This window comes from Schistocerca americana, chromosome 3, assembly GCF_021461395.2.
Source record: "Schistocerca americana isolate TAMUIC-IGC-003095 chromosome 3, iqSchAmer2.1, whole genome shotgun sequence".
NCBI classification, from domain to species: Eukaryota; Metazoa; Arthropoda; class Insecta; order Orthoptera; family Acrididae; genus Schistocerca; species Schistocerca americana.
The window spans coordinates 243360404-243384812 of NC_060121.1; the positions used below are offsets into that span (position 1 = coordinate 243360404).

General features: G+C 42.4%; 1 protein-coding gene across 1 annotated transcript in view; it reads left to right on the forward strand.

The window, feature by feature from the left end:
- The first annotated feature begins 1282 nt into the window (after positions 1–1282).
- The window catches only part of LOC124605683, a 121482-nt gene continuing 98355 nt past the window's right edge, over positions 1283–24409 (forward strand). Inside the window, exon 1 of the mRNA XM_047137539.1 lies at positions 1283–1424. Coding sequence (XP_046993495.1) covers positions 1361–1424 — 64 coding nt within the window. The 5' untranslated portion in view covers positions 1283–1360. The remainder of the gene's footprint in view (positions 1425–24409) is intronic.

Below are 24409 nucleotides of genomic sequence, written 5' to 3' on the forward strand. Positions count from 1 at the left end.
CTTTTTTGTTTATTTACGTTTGTACAGTTTTATGTATGTTTTTAATGGTGTGAATGATGCGTGAATACGGTCTAAAGTAAATGTGTAGATCATTGTTATAACGACAAACGCTGTATGAACTACCGTGAGAAATTTTTAAGACAGTGTGAATGCAGACGATGGGGAATTTTGTTTCAGAACATGTTAAGTAAGTTTATGGTTAAAGGAAAGCTGATTCGAGTGCAAATGAAAATAGTTAATAACGTAAAGTATAAATAAAACATCATAATGTTAAATATTTATTTCATGAAAAAGTACAATTCGAAGGTATGTTATTTGTTGATTGGTTAGTCGTGAAAAGCGCGGGCTAACGCGAGAGAATAATATTTTTCTATTGAACTTAAAGAAAATTGACCAATCAGAACGGAGTATTCTTCGCGCGTCTTTTCTCTATGAGATTGAGAACGCTTATTGCAGTCTAAAGAGTCGGAGCACAGCCTTTCAATGGTACAGTCGTGTGTAGTATGAATTGTAGTTTGCCGGTGTTAAGTTGTGCTACATGCCTCAAAAGTGCATTAAAGATAAGGCATATTTATTACGGTGTGTTTTTTTAGGAAGTACGGATTTTTTAAGTAATTTTGTGTATGAGAAAAGACTGTAATTCCGTGTGGCATATTGGGAAGATCGGTGACAAAAAATTTGAATGCATTAGTCACTGATAAACTTAATAGTATAGCGGGCATTTTCATTTAAGAACAATCCGTGCTTACTAGCTGTTCAGATTTCGACAAATACGTTACCGTAAACTTCCTAACGTGAATGAAAGGGTTTGTGCATGACTGTGTTACGATTAGCACTGGCTTGGCAGCGAACTTGGAATTCTAAACTTCAGAATATACCGAAGTTTTGCCATTATATCCATCTTTCATTCAAAATAAACTTCTCCCGATTTTTAGAATGCAGCCTGGTGCGAGTTGCAGTACTGTCCGGCGGTCTGCTGCGACGAGTTCACAGGTAGGAGCTGGAGGAACCGCGCCGCCTCACCTTCATCATCACATTTCGCGCGGTATTGATCAGGGGAACATGTCAAACGAAAACGGACCTTGCGCCCACTGTTCCTGATCCGAGGAGTGCTCATTTTGCCAGCCAACTACACATCTGTTCAGCCAGGCAGGCTCTCGCAAAATGAGAGGCGAGACCAGCTCTCGCGAGAGATCGAGTCATGAGGCTGCGAGGGTCGGGCGGGGAGGGGGAACGGAAAGGTTCCAGCCGAGGTGACGCGGGCGGCATTAGTACAGCTGCCGGCGCCACGGTCGCGTCGTACTCTTTCGCATGAGCATATCTCTGTCTCGCTCTACTGGCTGCCAGACCAACCGGCGAAATGCGCGCTGTCACCTGTTTGCTGTCACTGTGCTTGACGTACTTCGCCCACGCCCAGCGTAATGGTAAGCCGCGTTTACCAACTTTCAGCACACTTAAGTAATGTTCTCCAAACACAGTAAACGCGTTGTGAAGGTCAACGCTCTCGCCGCCGCTCTGACAGTGTTCTATACATGTCACAAACACTTGTAAAACACGCATAGTAGCCGTAGTAACACAACATGTGTTGGACAAAAACTTTTCTGTTTACTATGTAACAGTGTACTTCTGTCCCATTTGCCAGTCTCATCACAACTGGCGCTTGCGCATCGGTTTCCGTCAACCTCATCACCTATTGCACCTGGTGCCGAAACCACCTGGTGCCAACACAAAGCGTCCAGGAGAAGCAGTGTGTGACTGTGCTTTGCTAAATCCTGAAAACACATGTTGCTCAAGTGATTACTTGCGGTTTGTCTAGTTCCAAAGATACTACTACACAGCTTGCAGTTCTTCTGCTCCCGTTACCTGTTACATCTGTGAAATCCGAACATACCATTGTTTTGTCTTCGCGTTTACAAAAAAAGGCCTGTAAAACCGTTCCAGATATCTAGTATTTCTCTATCCTGCTAACGTGTTCAGCACATATCTGTCCTTAGTTTCATGAATAGTTATTTCGACTGCGTCCAGTACGTCAAACTTTTCTCATTTCCTTTCAAAGAGCAAAATTTACAAGTATTTCTGTAACAGTGTAGAAAAGTGCTACAAAACGGAGACAGATGCTCGGCTAGCTCTCGACAAGTAGGAACTTTGCTACATAATCCCACTTAAAACAATTTAGACATTAATGTAGGGAGGCAAACGATCTGCTTCTAATGAAGACACTGACAACACAAAAACACTAGCAATAATCTAGTTACTAGTTTTAGTAAAGTAGATACTGACCCAATGTTTTTGTGTGTATGACCGTGTATGGCAAATGATTCCGTTCCCTTTAACAGTTGATCAGATGTGTACACGTGATTAGCTACTTTGACCTGCAATAATTACATAGCCTGGAGTTGACAGTACGTTCCCTCTGTCTGGTCGAGAACGCCTTCACTGTTTGTCCAATATATCTTCCGCTGCACATTGTACACTGTATACACTTGAGTTTTCATACTAAGTCCTCCTACTTCCTCTTATTGTTCTGTTTCATTAAAATGTTCTGCTGTAAAAATATTTCAACGTTGTTCGGCTTGAACGTATTTGATCTCCTTGTTTTTTTTTTATTGTTATCTACATCTACGTGATTACTCTGCTATTCACAATAAAGTTCCTGGAAGAGCGCTCAATGAACCACCTTCATGCTGTCTCTGCCGGCAGAGCCTCGGGCATGGGTGTGTTTGCGTCCTTAGGTTAGTTGGGTTTAAGTAGTTCTAAATTCTAGGGGACTGATGACCTCAGAAGTTAAGCCCCATAGTGCTCAGAGCCATTTGAACCTTTTTTTTTTTTTTTTTTGCTGTCTCTACCGTTCCTCTCTCGAACGGCACGCGGGAAAAACGAGCACTTAATTTTTTCTGTGCGAACCCTGATTTCTCTTATTTTATCGTGATGATCATTTCTCCCTATGTAGGTGGGTGCCAACATAATGTTTTCGCGATCAGAGGAGAAAACTGGTGATTGAAATTTCATGAGAAGATCCCGTCACAACGAAAAACGCCTTTGTTTTAATGATTGCCACTCCAATTCACGTATCATGTCTGTGACACTATCTCCCGTATTTCGCCATAATACAAAACGAGCTTCCCTTGTTTGTACTTTTTCGATGTCATCCGCCAGTCCCAGCTGATGCGGATCCCATACCGCACAGCAATACTCCAGAACAGGGCGGACAAACGTAGTGTAAGCAGCCTCTCTGGTAGACCTGTTGCGCCTTCTAAGTGTTCTGCCAATGAATCGCAGTCTTTGGTTTGCTCTACCCACAATATTATCTATATGATCGTTCCAATTTAGGTTATTTGTAACTGTAACCCTTAAGTATTTAGTTGAATTTACAGCCCTCAGATTTATGTGATAACTTTTTAAGTTTTTTCCTGAGCTAGTTCCTTCGTATCCTTCTTCCTATTCTTGTGCATTGCTTGGTTTACAATATATACGTTATTGCCGGTCTGTTCATGTTCATAGATCAACGATGTCTCCACTGATCGGCCGAATGTCGTTAGAGGGCAGTGTCTGTGATGCCCATAGTCGACTACCGTGCACTCTATGCGCTGCATTTGCCTCCTACAACCCAGGTTGCCGCACCGTCAAATCGGTCTTGATATCATTCGTTGAGTGTCTATCGCCGGTATGCCTCAGCCGTGGCTACGTCAACACTTGCAGTCGTCCTGTGCTGTGGTTTACGCAAGTAGAAACGTTATCTGTAGGATGTTGAACAATCACTCCACCGTGTCTGGATAGCCGAGCGCGTTAACGCGCAACTTGCGAGATTCGGGGAGACGAACGTGCCCCGGATCGAACTAGCGATAATAGCTGGTGCAGCCGGCTAGCTTGGATGTGGCTTTTAGGTGGTTTCGCACATCCACCTAAAAGGCTGGGTGGTTTCGCACATCCAACTAAAATGCTGGTACCTACCTTCCGCATCAAACACAAGTTACACAATCATTCAGAAAACGTTCTCACGCTTCAGCATGAGATTTTCAGTACACGCAGACAATCCCGGGAGGGATTGGGGTGAGGGGAGAGTGGGTGGCACCAGAAGCAACATCCAGGCACCAGCCACCTAGACCGCCTTCCCACGGAGCCACAGAGAACTTCCCAGCGCTGGCAAGCATTGATTTAAATGGGCACTTTCAGACGGCTGGCGGAATGTTGCTTCAGATCAGCGGCCTCAACACGACGCCAGTTCGGTGGTGCCGTTGACCGGCCAAGCAGCGTAACGCCGTTTGTTAACAGTCGCCTCGTGACGTACTGGGATTGCTGCTCACTGTTATTTGGTAGTACGGCCGTGTTGTCATGCTTCCACTATTTGCCAAAGATGAAAATCAATACAGAAGACTGAAATTAAAATTTTCACCAGATGACGAACGCAAACGTTCTTCAGAGAAGACGTCCATTCACGAGCGTTACTCACATTTCTTCCCGCTTGTGTAAGGTCTGTTGACATGTAACATAACATACAGTTATGCAAAGTGTCCTCCGATCTGTACGTCTCGATCACGAACAAAAGTGTGCAACACACAACAAGGTTTTGTAATATCATCTGCAAATTATGGAGACACTTTCGGAGGCCGATCAAAAATTCTGCACTCTTTAGCAAGAATACCAAAAATACATTCAACTTGTCTTCCAGCCCTGCAGAGACTGTGCCTGAAAATTTTTTAAAAAGAAATTGTCGCTCTATAAACGCAATAAGAAAGATGACAAACCGAAAGCTTAATCACCAACAGGAAAGAAATGACAGCCGTCACGTAACAGCCTGCTTTGGAGAAATTTAGTTTCATTGTCAGTAAATTTCTTCGGATGCTATCAGTTCTTGATCACAGATCAATCAGGCGACCTTCTGTTGCTTCAACGTCAGTGAACATCAGTTGTGGGAATCCCATATGTCCAATAACACTATCGAGAAAATGTTTATGGTGTAATAAAATGGTTCAAATGGCTCTGAGAACTATGGGACTTAACATCTTAGGTAATCAGTCCCCTAGAACTTAGAACTGCCTAAACCTAACTAACCTAAGGACATCACACACATCCATGCGCGAGGCAGGATTCGAACCTGCGACCTTAGCAGCCGCGTGCTTCTGGACTGAAGCGCCTATAACTCGTTCACCGCGGCCGGCTATGGTGTAATAAAGCGACCCACAGTCAACTGTCTTGATGACGAGTATACTTTTATCATTTGTACCAAAGTTGGGTAAATTGGATGCCTTTCTAATAAACCTTGAACAGTACTTCCTTCGAGAAATGGTGGCACCCAGGATTTTCTTTCAAATTATCGCATTTTCATTTTTTTGTTCAGTATGAGAAGTAAAATAGAGGCATCGTGCTGATCAGGCTCCATGATGGAACCGAAACACGGAGACGCGGCAGATCAAAGCGGCATAGCGCGACGACGAAAGTAGCCGCTATTCCTTGCAGTAGCGCTACGCCGCCAAGTGCCGTGTGAAGGCCCCGTGCGTCGCTGGAAAGCGCTTCTCGGTAGCCTCGAGTGAATGGGTCCAGTGCTTTGTCGGCCATATAACAATGCTGGCCCGTTAGAGAAACAGGAAGAGACTAAGAACAAGTGGAAGAAGAAGATTCACACTAGACAGTGCTGCCTTCGGGAACCACATTTCTTGAGTAATCTTCGAAATGCGATGACGTATGCGTCTTGTACCAATTATCACGCTACGTTCGAAGTCTGTTAACTCTAGACACCTGCCATGCTCGGTACACGCCTGTCTGAAACAAGCTGCTCAGATACCTTACAATACTCTCTAGTATCTTAGTTTTTTTATCAGTTCTTTCTCTGACTGGTAAATAATTCATTATTTGTGTGTTGATTGACATTCTCACTCTTCGTAACCTGCTTCAACTTTAGCAGTTTTGTTACGTTTAAATAAATCAACCGAATAATGGAGACACACTGGAAATGTAATTAAAGTGTCTGGCGGGTCTTTTTCTGTTTCCACTACAACAGCCGGGGTTGGTAATCTAGTATGGTACTTTATATTTTAAAATTGTTTTTAATGATTTCTTATATCAAATTCCGTAAGTGTTTTAAAATTTCCAGTAAAATGTAACCCAAAAATTTAAGTCTAGTAGTAACTGTGACTTTCCGCAACAAATGTCGTCATATTTTAAGGTTTAGTTCCCTTCTTACACATCTACTGAATTTTAAACTCTATGTTGAGAATGAAAATGAACGAAATTTATATAGTTTTTAAATTTTTTGTGGTGGTCATAAAGTACCCATGCATTCGGTTTAGGCCGGCCGAAGTGGCCGTGCGGTTAAAGGCGCTGCAGTCTGGAACCGCGAGACCGCTACGGTCGCAGGTTCGAATCCTGCCTCGGGCATGGATGTTTGTGATGTCCTTAGGTTAGTTAGGTTTAACTAGTTCTAAGTTCTAGGGGACTAATGACCTCAGCAGTTGAGTCCCATAGTGCTCAGAGCCATTTTTTGAACCATTCGGTTTAAACATTGCGTAAAATACGTTGGCTCGTGATTAAAGGCACTTTAAGGTTCTGTACCCCACTTACAGAATTCTAAAATAAGAACTGGGTCTCTTTCCCAGCAGAAATATTAAGCCATGCTGCCTCTATAGCCGTTCTTAATTGCGAAACTGTTGCCGGTGCCAGATCTTGCACAGAAACTGACCTCTCGATTACGTCCCACAAATATTCGATGGGATTCATGTCGGGTGATCGGGGTGGCCAAATCATCCGCTCAAATTGTCCAGAATGTTCTTCAAACCAGTTGCGAACAATTGTGGCACGATTACATAACGTCATTATTCGGGAACATGAAGTCCATGAATGGCTGCAGATGGTCTCTTAACCCTTAACTGCCCGAATTTTTCAAAATTGGATATTTAAATTTATTTTCAGTTTTTTGACTTCTTGTGCATCTAAGTAGTGCATATAAGCTATTATTTGACTCTTCTCTGTCTTAGTTAGTCTGTAACATAACGTGTCCATATGGACACGCTGGGCACTCAGATTCATATTTGAAATATTTTCTGTGGTATTGAAATACATTTGAAGATATGTTTTATTAATCAGATTTTTAATACAAGTAAGGAAAAATTTGAACAAAATAATCCTTACAAACCAATTTATAACACCATACACAAAATAATTCACAATCATTTGTTTTACTGACTTTCATGGTACACTTCAAGCATTCTAGACAGAGTCCTACATCACATTTCCCACATTTTGAGTGAACATCTGATGATTTCTGTTTGCAGTACAAATCTACACATCTTCTCTTCTTCTCAGTTTTCTTGATATAGTGCTTTATACCATCATATCTGATATCACTTGGAACACACGATTTGTATCCACACATAGGACTGATAGACGGCCTGCCTGCTCCTTTTACGGGATTCGTATATCTTTTTAGGTAAACTTGAACAGTTTCACTTCTGAATTCAGGTTGAGTAGTCCTAGCTCCCGTTCCTTTCTTCAGCTGCCACGCATTATGTACAGATACGTCAACCAGCCAAGAAAGTAAAGCCCAGTACCACTTCTTGTTTCGAATGTTTATTCTGCACTTGGCAATGTTTTCATCCATACTATCCACTCCTCACATGTGTTTATTATAGGCTGTGATAATTTGAGGACGTTGTACTTGAACTGTCTTCTTCTCTTTTGCGGAATATCCTTTTACAAATGATACAGGTTCAGCTCCTTCACAGGTAGAAGCTACAGTAACCACTGAATTATCCACCCATTTTGTGACTATAACACCATCGTCCTTGCAAAGTGAGGATTCAAAATATCCCCCTTCCTTTTTAACTAGCGCTTTCTTTTTTTTCTCTGATACTGCCTGTTGCTCCATAGCCCTTTTCTCTCAGGTATGACAGAAGAGAAATACCTCTAAATAGGTTGTCAAATAGAAAGTGGAATGGCAGTAGCTTTACATCCAGTGTCAAACCATTCATCATCTGAACGAGTGGGGCAGTAGCCTTACCAAACTGTGCTTCATATACTGTATTTGGATTGTGTGATTTTCCTTGATAAAAGGAAAAATTTACCAGATATCCAGAAGTAGTGCATAAACACCATGCTTTATATCCAAATCGTATCGGTTTCCCCCTGATAAATTGCTTGCAAGAGTGTCTCCCAAAATATTTTATTATTGATTCATCGTAAGACAGATGTTGCTGAGGAACAAACAGCTTATTAAATTTGTCTCTTACTATTTCAATAAAGGGTCTAATTTTCCACATCTTGTCCTTTTCATCAAATTTGTTATTGTCGTTACAGTGTAGAAATCAAAGAATTTGTTCAAAACGATTTCTCCTCATGGCATTGCATACAAAATCGTTTCGTGTGTCTAAATTGGAATCCCAGTATAACCTCTTATTAGGGAGAGAGTTATAACTATTTAGAATGAGGATCCCCAGAAAGCACCTCATTTCTTCACAAGTTATGTTAGGATTTGGAAAGTTCTTGAAAAGTGCGTAGTTGTTTGACTCATAAACTAGGAATTGTATCAGATCGTCATCAAAGAATAATTTGAATATTTCCACTGCAGACTTATCAACATACGTGTCAAAGCATTGATCAGGAAAAGACTTCAAATTTGCACCATGAACCCAGGTCTTTTGCATATTTCTGTTCCTGTAATCTGTATATCTGAAATCTTTTTCTGTGTGTGTCTGTTAATCTTATTTCAGCTTCAGCCCGGAGTTGTCTAGGATTGATATTATCTGCTAATCCTCCTTCATCCTCATCAACCGAATCCTCATCCGTGAGGACTGCTGGATCAGGGATCGTGATGTAAATTCCATCAGTCTGAGGAGCATTTGAATCCTCAAACAGGATGTCTAAAACATCCTGCACAGTCAAACCAGGCTCTAAAGATTCTGCCAGACCTCTGTTATGATATGAAAAGAGAAAAAGAAACGAAATCATTTTGGACCCTGAAACTGCCCAGCGTGTCCATATGGACACGGCTGAAATAATCACTTCATAAACAGAAAGTGAATCGATGGATAACAACTTTTCTCAAATAAAAATCTCTATAAACATATTTAGATATACTACAAACAGTTTCACATGCCAGAATGAAGAAGTTCTTTACGAAACATTACTTACTTTACATCAACATGCTCCATTGCGGATGCCAAAGAACTCCCTGAAATACAGGCTGTCACAATCACAGTGTAAATGGTAACAATGAAGTATTAAGACAATGTACGTAAAATTCAAACCCTCCCTGAAAACAATATGTGACCGCCAACGCTAAAAATAATTGTAAGTCAACAATGATGTAAAAACAAAACTAGTCAACAATTGCGTCCATACGGACACGATGGGAAGTTATGGGTTAAGTAGTCGAACATAACCACTTCAAGTCAGTTATCGTATCATTCCTACCACCAACTCTTACCAACTGAATTAGGGACTCATCTTATCAGGACACGGTTTTCCAGTACTCTAGGATCCAACCGATTAAGTCACCAGCCCAAAAGAGGCGATGTGATGTTAATAAAGGCACTCGCGTCGGTCGTCTGCTACCGTAGAATATTAACGCCGGATTTCGCCGTACTGTCCTAACGGGTATGTCCGTCGTACGTACCACGTTGATTTCTATGGTTATTTAACGCAATGTTGCATGTCTGTTAGCGCTGACAACACAAACACCGCTGCTGTCGGTCGTTAAGCCGGTCGCTGTGGCCGAGCGGTTCTAGGCGCTTCAGTCTGGAACCGCGTGACCGCTACGGTCGCAGGTTCGAATCCTGCCTCGGGCATGGATGTGTGTGATGTCCTTAGGTTAGTTAGGTTTACGTAGTTCTAAGTTCTAGGGGACTGATGAACACAGATGTTGAGTCCCATAGTGCTCAGAGCCATTTGAACCATTTTTTTGTCGGTCGTTACGTGAAGGCCGGCGGCCACTGTGTTGTCTGTGGTGAGAGGTAATGCCTGAAATTTAGTTTTCTCGGCACGCTCTCGACACTGTGGATCTGTGAATACTGAATTCCCGTACGATTTCCTAAATGGAATTTCCTAAGCGTCTAGCTCCAACTACCAATCCGCGTATAAAATCTGTTAATTCCCGTCGTGTGGCCATAATCATGTCGGAAACCGTTTCATATGAATCACCTGAGTGGAAATGACAGCTCCGTCAATGCACTGCCCTTTTATACCTTGTGTGCGCGATACTACCGCCATCTGTATATTTGCGTATCGCTATCCAATTGCTTTTGTCACTACAGTATAAGTACCCGATCAGCGTCTGCGTCGTCATCCAGATGTTTGAGCTTCCGACTCGATGAGTTTGCCGAGTCGGCTTCACGACACTTTGGCGGCGAAATGTGTCAACATCGCTGCTTATTTATTCAAGCAGCTCCTCATTTGGCCTCATGAGGGCTAAAGCACTCAACTACAGATCTCCTCGTTCCAGATACATCAGAAGTAGTCGGCAGGGACAGAACACACAAACTTCTCGTCAACAGCGAGTAAAGCCGGTTCCGTTTCAGCCGCACTCGCGAGTGGCCGCTGTTAACTGTTGCGCTGCACTTCAGTGTTTACATCGCTGTACTTGTGCTTCGCCGAGTGCCGTCCGTCCGTTATTCTCCGTGTTCGTTCCTGTTCCTTGTGATCTGATCGCTCTTTCTGGTCTTGCTGCTGCTACTTGGAATTTCGGTTGTTTAACCGAAATTGCTTCGCTGGATTAACCATGGCTACAAACCTCAGGAAGAATACTCTGGTATTTGCTTTTGACAAGGAATCCCGTCCTGTTCAGCTGACATCCCTGGAAATAGATGACTGGATTACACAGGTAATTGGTCTAAATTCTGAAACCGTTCATACCTGGCAACTGGATCAGGAAAAATACTGTGTTTTTGTCAAGGTAATCAGTGCTTCGACTGTTGATAAAGTGTTACGAAAGTGGGGCTATGAAGTAGATTTTGTGCATAGAAATGGTTATAAAAGTAAGGTTTCCATCTATAGAGCGGACATTCATTACAAAACCGTTCGTGTCTTGAGTCTTCCCATTGAAATTGAAAATGATAAGATTAAGGAAGCTCTTTCAAACTACGGAGACGTTAAATCAATTGCAAATGAAAGATGGTCGCCTCGCTTTAAACTGCAGTGTTTTAGCGGGGTCCGCTGCGTAGAGATGGACGTTAAGACGAATATTCCGTCTCACATAACTGTTTGTGGATATAAGGCACAAATTGTTTATACAGGTCAGGAAGCTACATGTCATATATGTAACGAAACCGGCCACTTCAGACAGGAATGTCCGCGGCGAACTGTTGTTCTTAAAAGTAATTTGATACAGCGTCAGAAGCTTACCTTAAATGATCTGTTACCGTAGAATAGCCCGGAACAACTGGTTGAGGATGTTAACGCAGCGGGCCAAGCTGATGTCTCCCTTCACGATAACAGTCAATTTCCCCCGTTAACAACAAAAGGAAACCCTGTTGCCACTACTCGTGAAACTGAAACGCAACTGAAAAAACGACCTCTGGAGATAACTGATAGTTGTACAGAGGACGTGCTGTCTTGTCCCACTCTCTCACTTCGCAAGCAAAAACAGTGCGATGAGCAGGCAGAGGAACCTGAAGGCAAAATGCGAATGGAAACTAATGAACAGAAAGATAATACACATACGGTACCAGAAAATGAAGGGGGTGTAAGCAGCATTAATTTGCAAGAAACAACAGGTGCAGTTGCCGATTGCAAAGATCAGAATTTATCTGTTAATAAACAAATTCAGGGAGAGGTTGCAAAACTGCAGTCTCCATTTGTTTCCCTCGATCAGAAAGTGAGTGAAATTAATAAAGAACGAGGAAGTGGTGGCCAAACTGAAATCACGGTCTACACGTCAGGGCAGGCGCTGGCAACCGAAATTGCGAAAGCGTCTGCTGCTGCTCCAGATAAGCTGCGAAGTAAAATACCGACGCAACCAAATGAGAATGTAGCTCGTAACCAAGGGAAGGGAAAATCCGGTAGGGGCGACCCAAGCCCAAAGAATTTTCAGTCCGAAACGGTCGTACACGAATCACTGGAGGAAAAAACAGAAAGTTTACCAGGAAATCAGTCTGCTTGCGTTACAAGAGAAAACATCAGAAGTAGAAAAAAAACGGGACAGTAACTAATAAACTGATTAAAGTGTTATCCCATGTTCAGCCTTCCGAGAAAACTGTTACAGCTTAACTGAATCCTGAACCACAGGAAACTAAATAAGTTCATCAAAACAACTACATAGTGACTGCATAAAGACGCAGTCTTATTCTGTCACCACTATAAACATAAATAAAATCACGACCGGTTTGAAATTATCAGCCCTTAAGGAATTTTTGTACGAATCCGCGACTGATATTGCCCTGTTACAAGAAGTTCTAATTTCGGATTTGGTAATTCCCGGTTTTGTCAGTGACATAAATGTGTCTCCCGAAACAAGTGTTGGAACATCTATTTTGGTGAGGGAAGGGATTACAGTAAGCGAGGTGGAACGACTGGAATCCGGAAGGGGAATAGGACTAAATATCTATGATGTGACTATCATCAACTTGTACGCCCCTTCAGGAAGTTCTCATCGAGCTGACAGGGCACGTTTCTTCAAAGATGACCTGATATACTTGTTAAGGAAATCGCCAAGACAGTTATTACTTGGAGGTGATTTTAATTGTGTTTTAAATCGAAAAGATCAGTTACCTAATTTTAATTTCTCAAGTGAACTAAAACAACTAGTTACTGGTTTAGAATTAAAGGATATCTGGGAAATCAAATACCCCTCCACTGTTGAGTTCACTTATGTCACGGCAACGTTACGTAGCAGAATTGATAGACTATATACACTCCTGGAAATTGAAATAAGAACACCGTGAATTCATTGTCCCAGGAAGGGGAAACTTTATTGACACATTCCTGGGGTCAGATACATCACATGATCACACTGACAGAACCACAGGCACATAGACGCAGGCAACAGAGCATGCACAATGTCGGCACTAGTACAGTGTATATCCACCTTTCGCAGCAATGCAGGCTGCTATTCTCCCATGGAGAAGATCGTAGAGATGCTGGATGTAGTCTTGTGGAACGGCTTGCCATGCCATTTCCACCTGGCGCCTCAGTTGGACCAGCGTTCGTGCTGGACGTGCAGACCGCGTGAGACGACGCTTCATCCAGTCCCAAACATGCTCAATGGGGGACAGATCCGGAGATCTTGCTGGCCAGGGTAGTTGACTTACACCTTCTAGAGCACGTTGGGTGGCACGGGATACATACGGACGTGCATTGTCCTATTGGAACAGCAAGTTCCCTTGCCGGTCTAGGAATGGTAGAATGATGGGTTCGATGACGGTTTGGATGTACCGTGCACTATTCAGTGTCCCCTCGACGATCACCAGTGGTGTACGGCCAGTGTAAGAGATCGCTCCCCACACCATGATGCCGGGTGTTGGCCCTGTGTGCCTCGGTCGTATGCAGTCCTGATTGTGGCGCTCACCTGCACGGCGCCAAACACGCATACGACCATCATTGGCACCAAGGCAGAAGCGACTCTCATCGCTGAAGACGACACGTCTCCATTCGTCCCTCCATTCACGCCTGTCGCGACACCACTAGAGGCGGGCTGCACGATGTTGGGGCGTGAGCGGAAGACGGCCTAACGGTGTGCGGGACCGTAGCCCAGCTTCATGGAGACGGTTGCGAATGGTCCTCGCCGATACCCCAGGAGCAACAGTGTCCCTAATTTGCTGGGAAGTGGCGGTGCGGTCCCCTACGGCACTGCGTAGGATCTTACGGTCTTGGCGTGCATCCGTGCGTCGCTGCGGTCCGGTCCCAGGTCGACGGGCACGTGCACCTTCCGCCGACCACTGGCGACAACATCGATGTACTGTGGAGACCTCACGCCCCACGTGTTGAGCAATTCGGCGGTACGTTCCACTCGGCCTCCCGCATGCCCACTATACGCCCTCGCTCAAAGTTCGTCAACTGCACATACGGTCCACGTCCACGCTGTCGCGGCATGCTACCAGTGTTAAAGACTGCGATGGAGCTCCGTATGCCACTGCAAACTGGCTGACACTGACGGCGGCGGTGCACAAATGCTGCGCAGCTAGCGCCATTCGACGGCCAACACCGCGGTTCCTGGTGTGTCCGCTGTGCCGTGCGTGTGATCATTGCTTGTACAGCCCTCTCGCAGTGTCCGGAGCAAGTATGGTGGGTCTGACACACCGGTGTCAATGTGTTCTTTTTTCCATTTCCAGGAGTGTATTTCTAAAAATCTTGAAACTTCCGTGACAAAAGTAGAAACCATTCCTACGTACTTTTCAGACCATTCAAGTGTCTTAGCTTGCATAAATCTAACAAGACAGCCGGTTCGCCGATTCAAGAATCAGTGGAATTTGAACACTTCCTTGTTAGTAAATCATGATTTAGAAGATCTGATGAAAGAAACATGGGCAATATGCCTGCGATTCCGTAATAGATATGCCACTGCTACTGACTGGTGGGTTAAAATAGCAAAGCCAAAGTTGAGGAAAGTTCTTATTCGATACAGTGTCCAGAGCGCAAGGGAAATGAAATGCGCTATAATTACTATTCTGCTTTGAGAGATCTATATGATCAAGTCTCAGCAGGTTCCTCACTTCGGATAGCAGATATCAAAAAAGTCAAAGCCAAGTTACTTAATATCAAGAGAAGTCAAATGGAAGGATTTACAATAAAATCGAAGGCAAATTCGGTGTCAGAAGATGAAACTACTTCCCTATATCATTTAGTGAAGCATACGAAAAACAGGAGAAGGACTTTTATTGATGAAATTCGAACAAAACACGGTACGATTCTCAGAACCCAGCAGGATATCATGGACGAGATTTATCGCTATTATTGCGAGCTATATTCTGTACATCAAAGTAGAGATGCTTCCTTGGAAGAATTCCTTGACATTCTAGCCACCCAGCTGACAGAAGATGACAACGAAAATTTTCTCGAGGTTGTCAGTAAAGAAGACGTGTATGAGACTCTGTGCGCCTCACCACCAAAAAAATCCCCAGGACCGGATGGTCTGCCAGCAGAGTTTTACATCCGTTACTGGCCAATAGTAGGTGCGAAAATCACGGACATTGTAAATGAGGTTATTCAGGGTAAAATGATTCCGGCTGAGTTTAAGGAGAGTAAAATTGTTCTGCTGCCAAAAAATAATGGAAAAAAAGATTTAAATAATTTTCGTCCAATTTCACTGCTGAATTCTGATTATAAATTAATAGCTAGAATAATAAACAAGAGAATTTCATTCCTTACAGATAAAATTATTAGTCAACATCAGAACTGTGCGCAAGGCAGAACGATTTTTCAAAATCTAGCGGAATTCAGAGATATAATTGCAATAACTTCTGTAACAAATATAAAGTGTGCTTTATTGTTTTTAGATTTTTATAAAGCTTTCGATGTAGTAAATCATGAATATCTTCTACAGACATTGAAGAAAATAGGTTTCAACGATAGGGTCATACAGTTGATTAAGAACATAGCAACTGGAATAAATGCTAAAATAGCGGTGAATTGTCAACAATCCAGGCCGATGCAAATACAACGAGGTGTTCCGCAAGGAAGTCCTCTGTCCATGTCGCTCTTCGCCATTTCGCTGGAACCTTTCCTCCGACATGTCCATGCTACATTAAAAGGCTTAACATAATCAGGAAATAAAACAGTTATAAGAGCCTATGCTGACGATATAGGGGTCATTATAAGGAATAATGACGAGGTAACCACGCTAGCAACAGTGATTGATTCGTACTGTAGAACATCTGGAGCCAATGCAAACGAAAAAGAAAGTAAGATTTTAAATCTCAGAGGTTTTGATAATATCAACGTCGAGTGAGCAAAATTAGTCCGACAACATCAAACACTTGGGATCACCCTGACAGCATGCCCTATGAAAATGACGGCTTTAAATTGGAAAGTTTCAGCAGATAAAGTGCAAGGAGCCATTGTAGAGAATTTAACTCGATATATGAACCAAGTTCAAAGAACACAGTATATCAACTCATGCATCCTTGCTAAGGCTTATTATACTGCCCAGCTGTTTCCAATACCGAGAATGATAGCGAGGAGAATAATGTCCAAAATCACCAACTTTTTGTGGAGAGGTGAAGTGTTCAGAGTACCTGCTAAAGTAGCCACTTTAGATCCCAAAAATGGTGGACTAGGATTAACTGATATAACGGATAAAGCCTCTGCTCTTTTTATCAAAAGGCAAGTTAATAAGAGACTCGCGAGAAAGCATAACCAGCCAACTTTTCGAGATCATTAAACCTCCAAGCCTGCTTCCCCCGATTGACGTGCAGAATATCAACAGTCCCTTACAGCACGTGAGGATTTTCTATGTTGAGTTCAGTTATGTCAGTGTCGAACTCAGGCAGTCCCGACACTTAACATCGAGAGCCATAATGCGGGAACGAAAGAAAAGCGAAGGAAGAAACAAAATAGAACGACAGTTTCCAAACATTGAGTGGACTGAGATTTGGAAAAACATTAGTTCTAATGTGCTCACGTCTAATATAAAAACGTCATGATACAAGACAGTTAACAACATAGTTAGCACCAATGAAAGACTGCACGCAATCGGACTCTGTGAAACAAATTTATGCCAACAATGCCATCTAGTTGACAGTAATTCATAGATATACTTGCAGTGGTCACATGAATAGTTGGAAGTGGATCCGGGAGCAAATAGCTCTGATTACAAGAACATCCCCTGAGTACATATCGCTGTCATTGATACACAAGCCTGAAGCACGCTATTTCCCAGAAGCAAAAAATAACGCTGTGTACTGGTTGCTGGGAAATTTTGTTAACTACGTCCTTAACAAATTAGGATTTGATAGCATCATAGAGTTCAAGGTACACATGCTGTGTGAGTTCCACAAAATTAGAAGCTATTCGAATCACAAGAAAAAGTTCGGTAATATGTTAAAAATTGTATTTGAAAGAATGGGCGTTGGTTAATATAAAAAAGAAGACTGTGTTGACAGTGATGTATTGTAGTTACCTTAAGGATACTATTTAAGATTTTACAGTATATTTATGATGTGTGCCTTTTATACTTCAGAGAGTAGTTTTTGAAATTTATAAGCTAATGAACAGAACTTATGTGACATTGAGGTTGAGTGTCTAATAGTGTCAAAACACAAAACATTAAAGGTGCATTGTTGGCTTATACTAGAAATTTGGAAATAGACAGTTTTTATAGAAATGTCCTTGTCGATTGGTTAAAACCATAATTCTATCTGATAAATGTAATATTCAATGGCTGGCACATTGCCCTGTTCATTTTTGCACTGTGATGTGTAAGTCAGTTTCGCAGTGAAATACTGATTATATAGATCTGATTACTTAAGATACTTAAGATTCAATTAATGTCCAGAAAGTGTAGTTGGAAGGCTAGTCAACTTTATTATATATCTCCTTTCCGCCATTCTCAAGTATTTCAGAAATTGTCTAAAATGATTATTAAATTGTTTTATATTTAAAATTATCCCACCAACTTCCTGATATCCATCATAAAGAAATTATGCTTCTGTAAAGATTGCAGCTCATGTAATTCAAAGTGAAGATTTTACTTCTTCAAGTTGAAGTCTGAATGTCTTTAAAAAATTTTTTCTTGATGTTTAACTCAATTCTTTCTGGTAATTAGTCAGTAACACAATCTTCTGTTGTCTTTCCTTAACGTCAGCGTAATTGAAATGATCAAACCGTTTTGTTTAAATAATTTCATGTATGTATAACTTAGTATGTATCTGGAATGTGTAACATTGTTTTTTTTTAATAAATGTTTTATGAAAAAAAAAGCGGTTCTAGGCGCTTCAGTCTGGAACCCCGTGACCGCTACGATCGCAAGTTCGAATCCTGCCTCGGGCATGGATGTGTGTGATGTCCTTAGGTTAGTTAGATTTACGTAGTTCTAAGTTCTAGGGGACTGATGACCTCAGATGTTGAATCCCATAGTGCTCAGAGCCATTTGAACCATTTTTTTGTCGGTCGTTACGTGAAGGCCGGCGGCCACTGTGTTGTCTGTGGTGAGAGGTAATGCCTGAAATTTAGTTTTCTCGGCACGCTCTTGACACTGTGGATCTGTGAATACTGAATTCCCGTACGATTTCCTAAATGGAATTTCCTAAGCGTCTAGCTCCAACTACCAATCCGCGTATAAAATCTGTTCATTCCCGTCGTGTGGCCATAATCATGTCGGAAACCGTTTCATATGAATCACCTGAATACAAATGACAGCTCCGTCAGTGCACTGCCCTTTTATACCTTGTATGCGCGATACTACCGCCATCTGTATATTTGCGTATCGCTATCCCATCACTTTTGTCACTACAGTATAAGTACCCGATCAGCGTCTGCGTCGTCATCCAGATATTTGAGCTTCCGACTCGATGAGTTTGCCGAGTCGGCTTCACGACACTTTGGCGGCGAAATGTGTCAACATCGCTGCTTATTTATTCAAGCAGCTCCTCATTTGGCCTCTTGAGGGCTAAAGCACTCAACTACAGATCTCCTCGTTCCAGATACATCAGAAGTAGTCGGCAGGGACAGAACACACGAACTCCTAGTGTGCAGCGAGTACAGCCGACTGCTGATTCCGTCTGGCATTGTTGATGCAATATTCTGATTTGTGAAACGCCCATGCTCTGCGGAAGGTGTTATAGTCCGATCCACTAACGACGGCGCTTCGCGCATATCGAGACACAAAGCGGGATGACGCTGTTGACGATTCCCAGCGACGGTTGCGGTACGCGCATGGGCGTGGTTCAAATGGCTCTAAGCACTATGGGACTTAAAATCTGAGGTCATCAGTCCGCTAGACTTAGAACTACTTAAACCTAACTAACCTAAGGACATGACACACGTCCATGCCCGAGGCAGGATTCGAATCTGCGACCGTAGCAGCAGCGAGATGGGCATGCTTTCCGCTTGAAGGAAGCGTACGTATATCTTGCAAATTACGTCTCTCGCTTGTCTGTACATTACATACCACCAACATCAGCAACAAATGAAATAGAAATCCACGGAACAACTCGCCAAGATCACGTTTAATGCTCGTATTAGCTACGGCTTTCAGAACAGAGCACTCAAAACGCTACTGAACGCTCATGGGCTGTCGGAGTATGCGTGACGTAGGCGCGCAGAACAAGCATAAACTCGACCGTCATCGTTCGTGTAAGAAAGTGGTTGTTGAAATCTCGTATTACAATTATAACTTCAAAACCAGGAGAAAACTGAATTATACAGAAAGCTATTGCAGTATTCAGCTGTTTACTTTATTAATACATATATAGAGCAGTGAAGATTGTTCGCGCCTCGAATAACAAATGGTGTAGCTATTACAAAAGTGATAGTTGGAAATATTTCTTTAAAATAGTTGCCAATCGAAGTGGTGTACATACAGTCAAAAAATTAAAAAAGTCACTTTTATTTCCGTAGCACCTCGATGCATAAATCCGAACAGTTTTCTCTCTCATTTGCTTTTATGCTGGCCTGAGTATTACCGCATTTCTAAGCGGATGCTTGCATAAACTGAAACGTCCTGAACGGTGTCGCCCATCAGATGTTCTGGTGGTAACGAGACTGGAATTTTTACACATCGTTATGCTACTGCAGCGATAGCATCATCGAAAGATAAGACGCCCTGTAATTCCCCTAATTCTGAAGTTAGCTTGTAATCTGAACCGATGAGTCATGTGACTTTCTACGTCATTCCAATCACGTGATGCAGATACTCCAAAGCACTGGAATCGGGACTTCACGTCGTTCTATCCCAGTATTCCAAGAAATTCCCTGTGAAATAATGAGTCGACAAGAGATTTCAACACTAACTGATAAGAAAAGTCCGTTTGTGACACTCGAGATGCCAATTCTAATAATTCTGACAGATAACTGACTTACATGTTATGGTTTAATGAAAACTACTCTCAGAATGAGACGGTACGTAATTTCTAGATTATACGATGGTTATTATGAAATGATCAAAGCTGTGGGTTATCCTTATCGAGGTGACTACGCCGAAATGCCTGGTGTAGATGATCCGGCAACTGTTCTTTTCGAACACAGCGACAGTAGCAGTCAGGAACACCTTCTCGTTCATCTTTTGTAATAATGTGGTCGCAAGACAAGGTTGCCTCTCTCTCCATCATTGTTAGTTGTATATAGTGAGCACGTTAAAGACGTGCGCCCTCATAGCTAATGGGTTAGCGCAGCAGAATGCCATTCGCGGGGCTTGAGTTCGAGTCCCGGCCCGGTAGAAGATTTTCTCCGCTCGGGGACCGAGTGTTGTGTTGTCTTTATCATCATTTCATCCTCATCCACACGCAAGTCGTTGAAGAGGCGTCAGCTAAAAAGACTTATCGCAGGCGACCGGTCTACCCTACGGGAGGCTCTAACCACACGCACATATCATTTCATTAATTTATATGAGGGAGCTTCTTGAGGACTAGTATGACGGCATCGTTGTTGGTGGCAGAAAAATTATAAATCCCAGGTACGCAGACGACGCTCTGATTATTGCAAGAGAAGAACATCTGGAACGAAGCAGAGAGTATGGTCTTGAAATCAATAACACAAAGCCTGTTGTAGATCTCCCTAATGACAACAAACCTGACATCACAAAAATTGCTGGCTAAGAGGTCGACAGTCGCTTCGAGTTTTTAGGGTCTGTTGATACTGATACTGCAGTGAGATCCGTAGGGCGCTTCTCGATTGCGTGACATTCCACAAGAAAACTTGCTCGCATCTGAAAGGAAACCTCCACGACAATGCTCACCCTCGTCCGAATTCTATGCAGCAGAAACTACAATGAAGACGACGGATCGTCATCGGATTGATGGTTTGGAAATGTGGTGCTATAGAAGAGTGTTTCTCAGTCGTTCAGTATTCGCGACCAAATTTTCAGTCCTAATTTCATCGCACCTTGCGCCCTCCCCCACTTTTCCTCGTGCCATAATAAAATATTGACGCTAATGATACAGGGTGTTAATTATTGAACTATATGAAAAAACGTAAATTATTTACAAACTACGGCTTGGATAGACTTCATCCAACATGTAAATCTCACAACAGATATTCGAATTTAGGTCATGAGATGTTCAATATACCTGTCATTATTGGCGATGATGTGGCGCAGACGAATAGCGAAATTCTGTACGACCCTCTGAAGTGTCGGAGCATCGATGCTGTCGATGACCTCCTGAATGGCTGTTTTCAGCCCAGCAATGGTTTTGGGACTATTGCTGTACACGTTGTCTTTAATATAGGCCCACAAAAAGGAGTCGCATGTGTTCAGATTCGGAGTATATGGCGGTCAATCGAGGCTCGTACCAGAGCAAGAATTCGGTCCCCAGAGTGCTCCTCAAGGACATGAAAAACTCTTCTGCTTTGATGGAGTCGAGCTCCGTCTTGCATGAACCACATCTTGTCGGAATCAGGGTCGCCTTGGATAATGAGGATGAAATCATCTTCCAAAACCTTTACGTACCGTTCGGTCGTCGCGGTGCCATCAAGGAATATCGCACCGATTATTCCCTGACTGAACATGCCACACCACACAGTCACCCGTTGAGGATGAAGAGACTTCTCGATCGCGAAATGCGAATTATCAGCCCCCCAAATGCCCCAATTTTGTTTATTGACGAACTCATTCAAACGAAAGTGGGCTTCGTCGCTAAACCAAATGCGTACGCGAATACTAATTCCCATCACGCCTTGCGGCCTACCGTGCAGTTTGAACGTTCTAACTCAAACCGTTCGGGAGTTAAGGCGATTTTGTTTCATATAGTTCAGTAATTGTCACAAGGTACAAAGCTTACAAACCGAATATGCAAGTTTGTTGCCATTTCGCAATACCGATCCGGTACATTAACAACAGGATCAGAGTACCTCTGTTGCTCTGCGAGCAATAGCCGAAGAAGAAAGACTTCATAACAATTATGGAAGTCAGAAGACTATTTAGCAATTGAAATCACTGGATTTTGGGCAGGGATGAATTGATGAGTTTTCTGCACTGAAAACAAGAGCATTTCGTGTACTATTACCATTTTAGAAATCATATCTTTGCCAATTTTCTGCGTTGTCTGCTTTACAGACAAAGTATAGCTCTCAGCTAAACATGGAAAAAGAACTCAAGAGTATCTATTTCTAACATTAAATCCTCCTTCGAAAATCTTTGCTCTGCTTGCCAGGCCGAGAGAGTCTCTAGTAAGTACAAAACTAATTTTTGATTCAGTATTGAAAAGTTAATTATTAAATTCATTGTGCAGTATTGACTGAGGCCTATTTATAAGTGGATTATATCAGTGTAAATGTGAATTTTAATTTATTATTTCAGAATGCATTTTGTTTTGCTTTCCTTTCACAGTAAATTAATGAATTTCTGAATTCGTATTGTTTTCTTTTCAGAAAGCACTCCCCTCCCCCAATTTAGTGTTAAAATGCCCCCCACCCCCACCCCCTCAGGGGAGAGGGCGGCGGCGTGTGGTCCCCTACAGTCGAGTCAACATCAGTAAATCCCAGACCCCTTACAGCGCTTTAGACAGCTTTCAATTGCGAAACGCAACCGGCTGTAGGCGAAAACAATCGATATTCATAGGGCTATCTAGAGACGGTGTCATAGACACGCTTACAAAATCGTGTTGTAGAAAGCAGCTGCGTCAATCCTACAAAAACTGTCCGGGATATTACACTGCAAACACAGCTCATATTTGTGTTTTTGTTTCTAACAGGAAATTAGCAAAATGAATACTCCGCCAAAGCTGCGTTTGTCAGCTACTTTCAAAATGAAAGAAGAGCCCTACCGTTGGAAGTAGCGGGGTGAGGCTCACACACGGGCAAGAGAATGCTATCAGCCAGTCCCAAGAGAGATGCAACAAGAGCAGCCTGTCTCAGCTGCCAACACCCACCACCACAACGACATCACCTGCACTATCCTTCAAGCTCAGACAGCGTGCTGTTCTCTGACATCGTTCGTTGCACACTGTCATTTCATTTCATTTCTTACGATTATAGGACCGACTGACAAAAAACTAAATTATGTCATTACGATTTCACAAACGCAGCTAAGTCAGATCGTTTTATTCGTTACAATAGGCCTATTTCGGCACACAGCCATCGCCAGATTATCTGTTAGTAAATGGCACTTAATTCTTGTAAAATATTTCTAATATTACAGGTGAATATTAATTAGAAAATGTGACTATAAAATTTGTTACGTATGTCAGATGGGTTTGACATCCATATATTATCGTGATTCTGTGGGTGTCTCTTGTTTTAATTACACTCCATTAGCGTTCTTGGAGGAATAACAGTTGGTTATACTAGATACGACATGTTATCTGATATAATTTTCAGAACCGTGGCAAGACGCTGAGACCGCGCGGCTACCCTGCGCTGCTCGTTTTCTTTAAGGGCTACAAAAATGTTAGTTGATTTAGTTTTCCTTGAAAAGGTTACGCATGTAAAATTGCCCTTAAGTAAAGACGGGATTTGGTAAACACAAACAAAGGTCCCGAGTTCGAGTCTCGGTCCGACACACAGTTTTAATCTGCTAGGAAGTTTCAAACACAATCCTGTTTATAACGATCGCAAATGCACTTTTAGTAAGCAATTGTCTTCTGGTCAAAGACATGCTTGGATCAGTTTACCCGTGGTACTACAGCAACTTTCCCGGTGTCAAACAGCTGGGCATTAATTGTAAACAAGGAACCGGTGAAAGACTTTCGAATTTTTACAGTTGTAAATAATGACAGTATCTGGAAAAGTGTAGTCGTTGGGATGAGGGTAGCTGGCAACAATGACAAATATGTTTGCCGTTTCGGAAGGTATATTCGTTTAGAAAAGTACGACGGGCAGTAATAATGGACTACCGCAGTGGTCACGGTTATTATCTGTGCCAATAAGGTATACAAATTATCCTTAACAGAACTAAAATGGTATTTGTAATAAGACAATATGAAAAGCGATTAATGAGATAGTTTCGTAAAATATGCCCTTTTGCCTGTAATACATTTTGTTGTTAAAATTCTCATCAAATAGTAAGTTTTAGCGCAAAATCGGTATGCAATGTCAGAAGACGGTTAAAAAGTTACAAAAAACCTTTGTAATGATACCTCATTCATTCCTGTACGATTAGTATGTGTTGAAAAAAAAATGTTGGGTTGATAAATGTATGATCCACTTCGCCTAATAAAGCAGAATATTCGATTTCGCCTTCCAGGCCATTGAAAACATCGCTTCGTCGAAATTACCAATGTCAAAAGTATTTAGAGCGCGAGCACTGGGCTAACAAATACAGAGGAAGCCGAACGAAAGCAGTAAGGGACACAACACAGAACATAAATAATTTAAAGCGTCTTTGCGAAGCGTA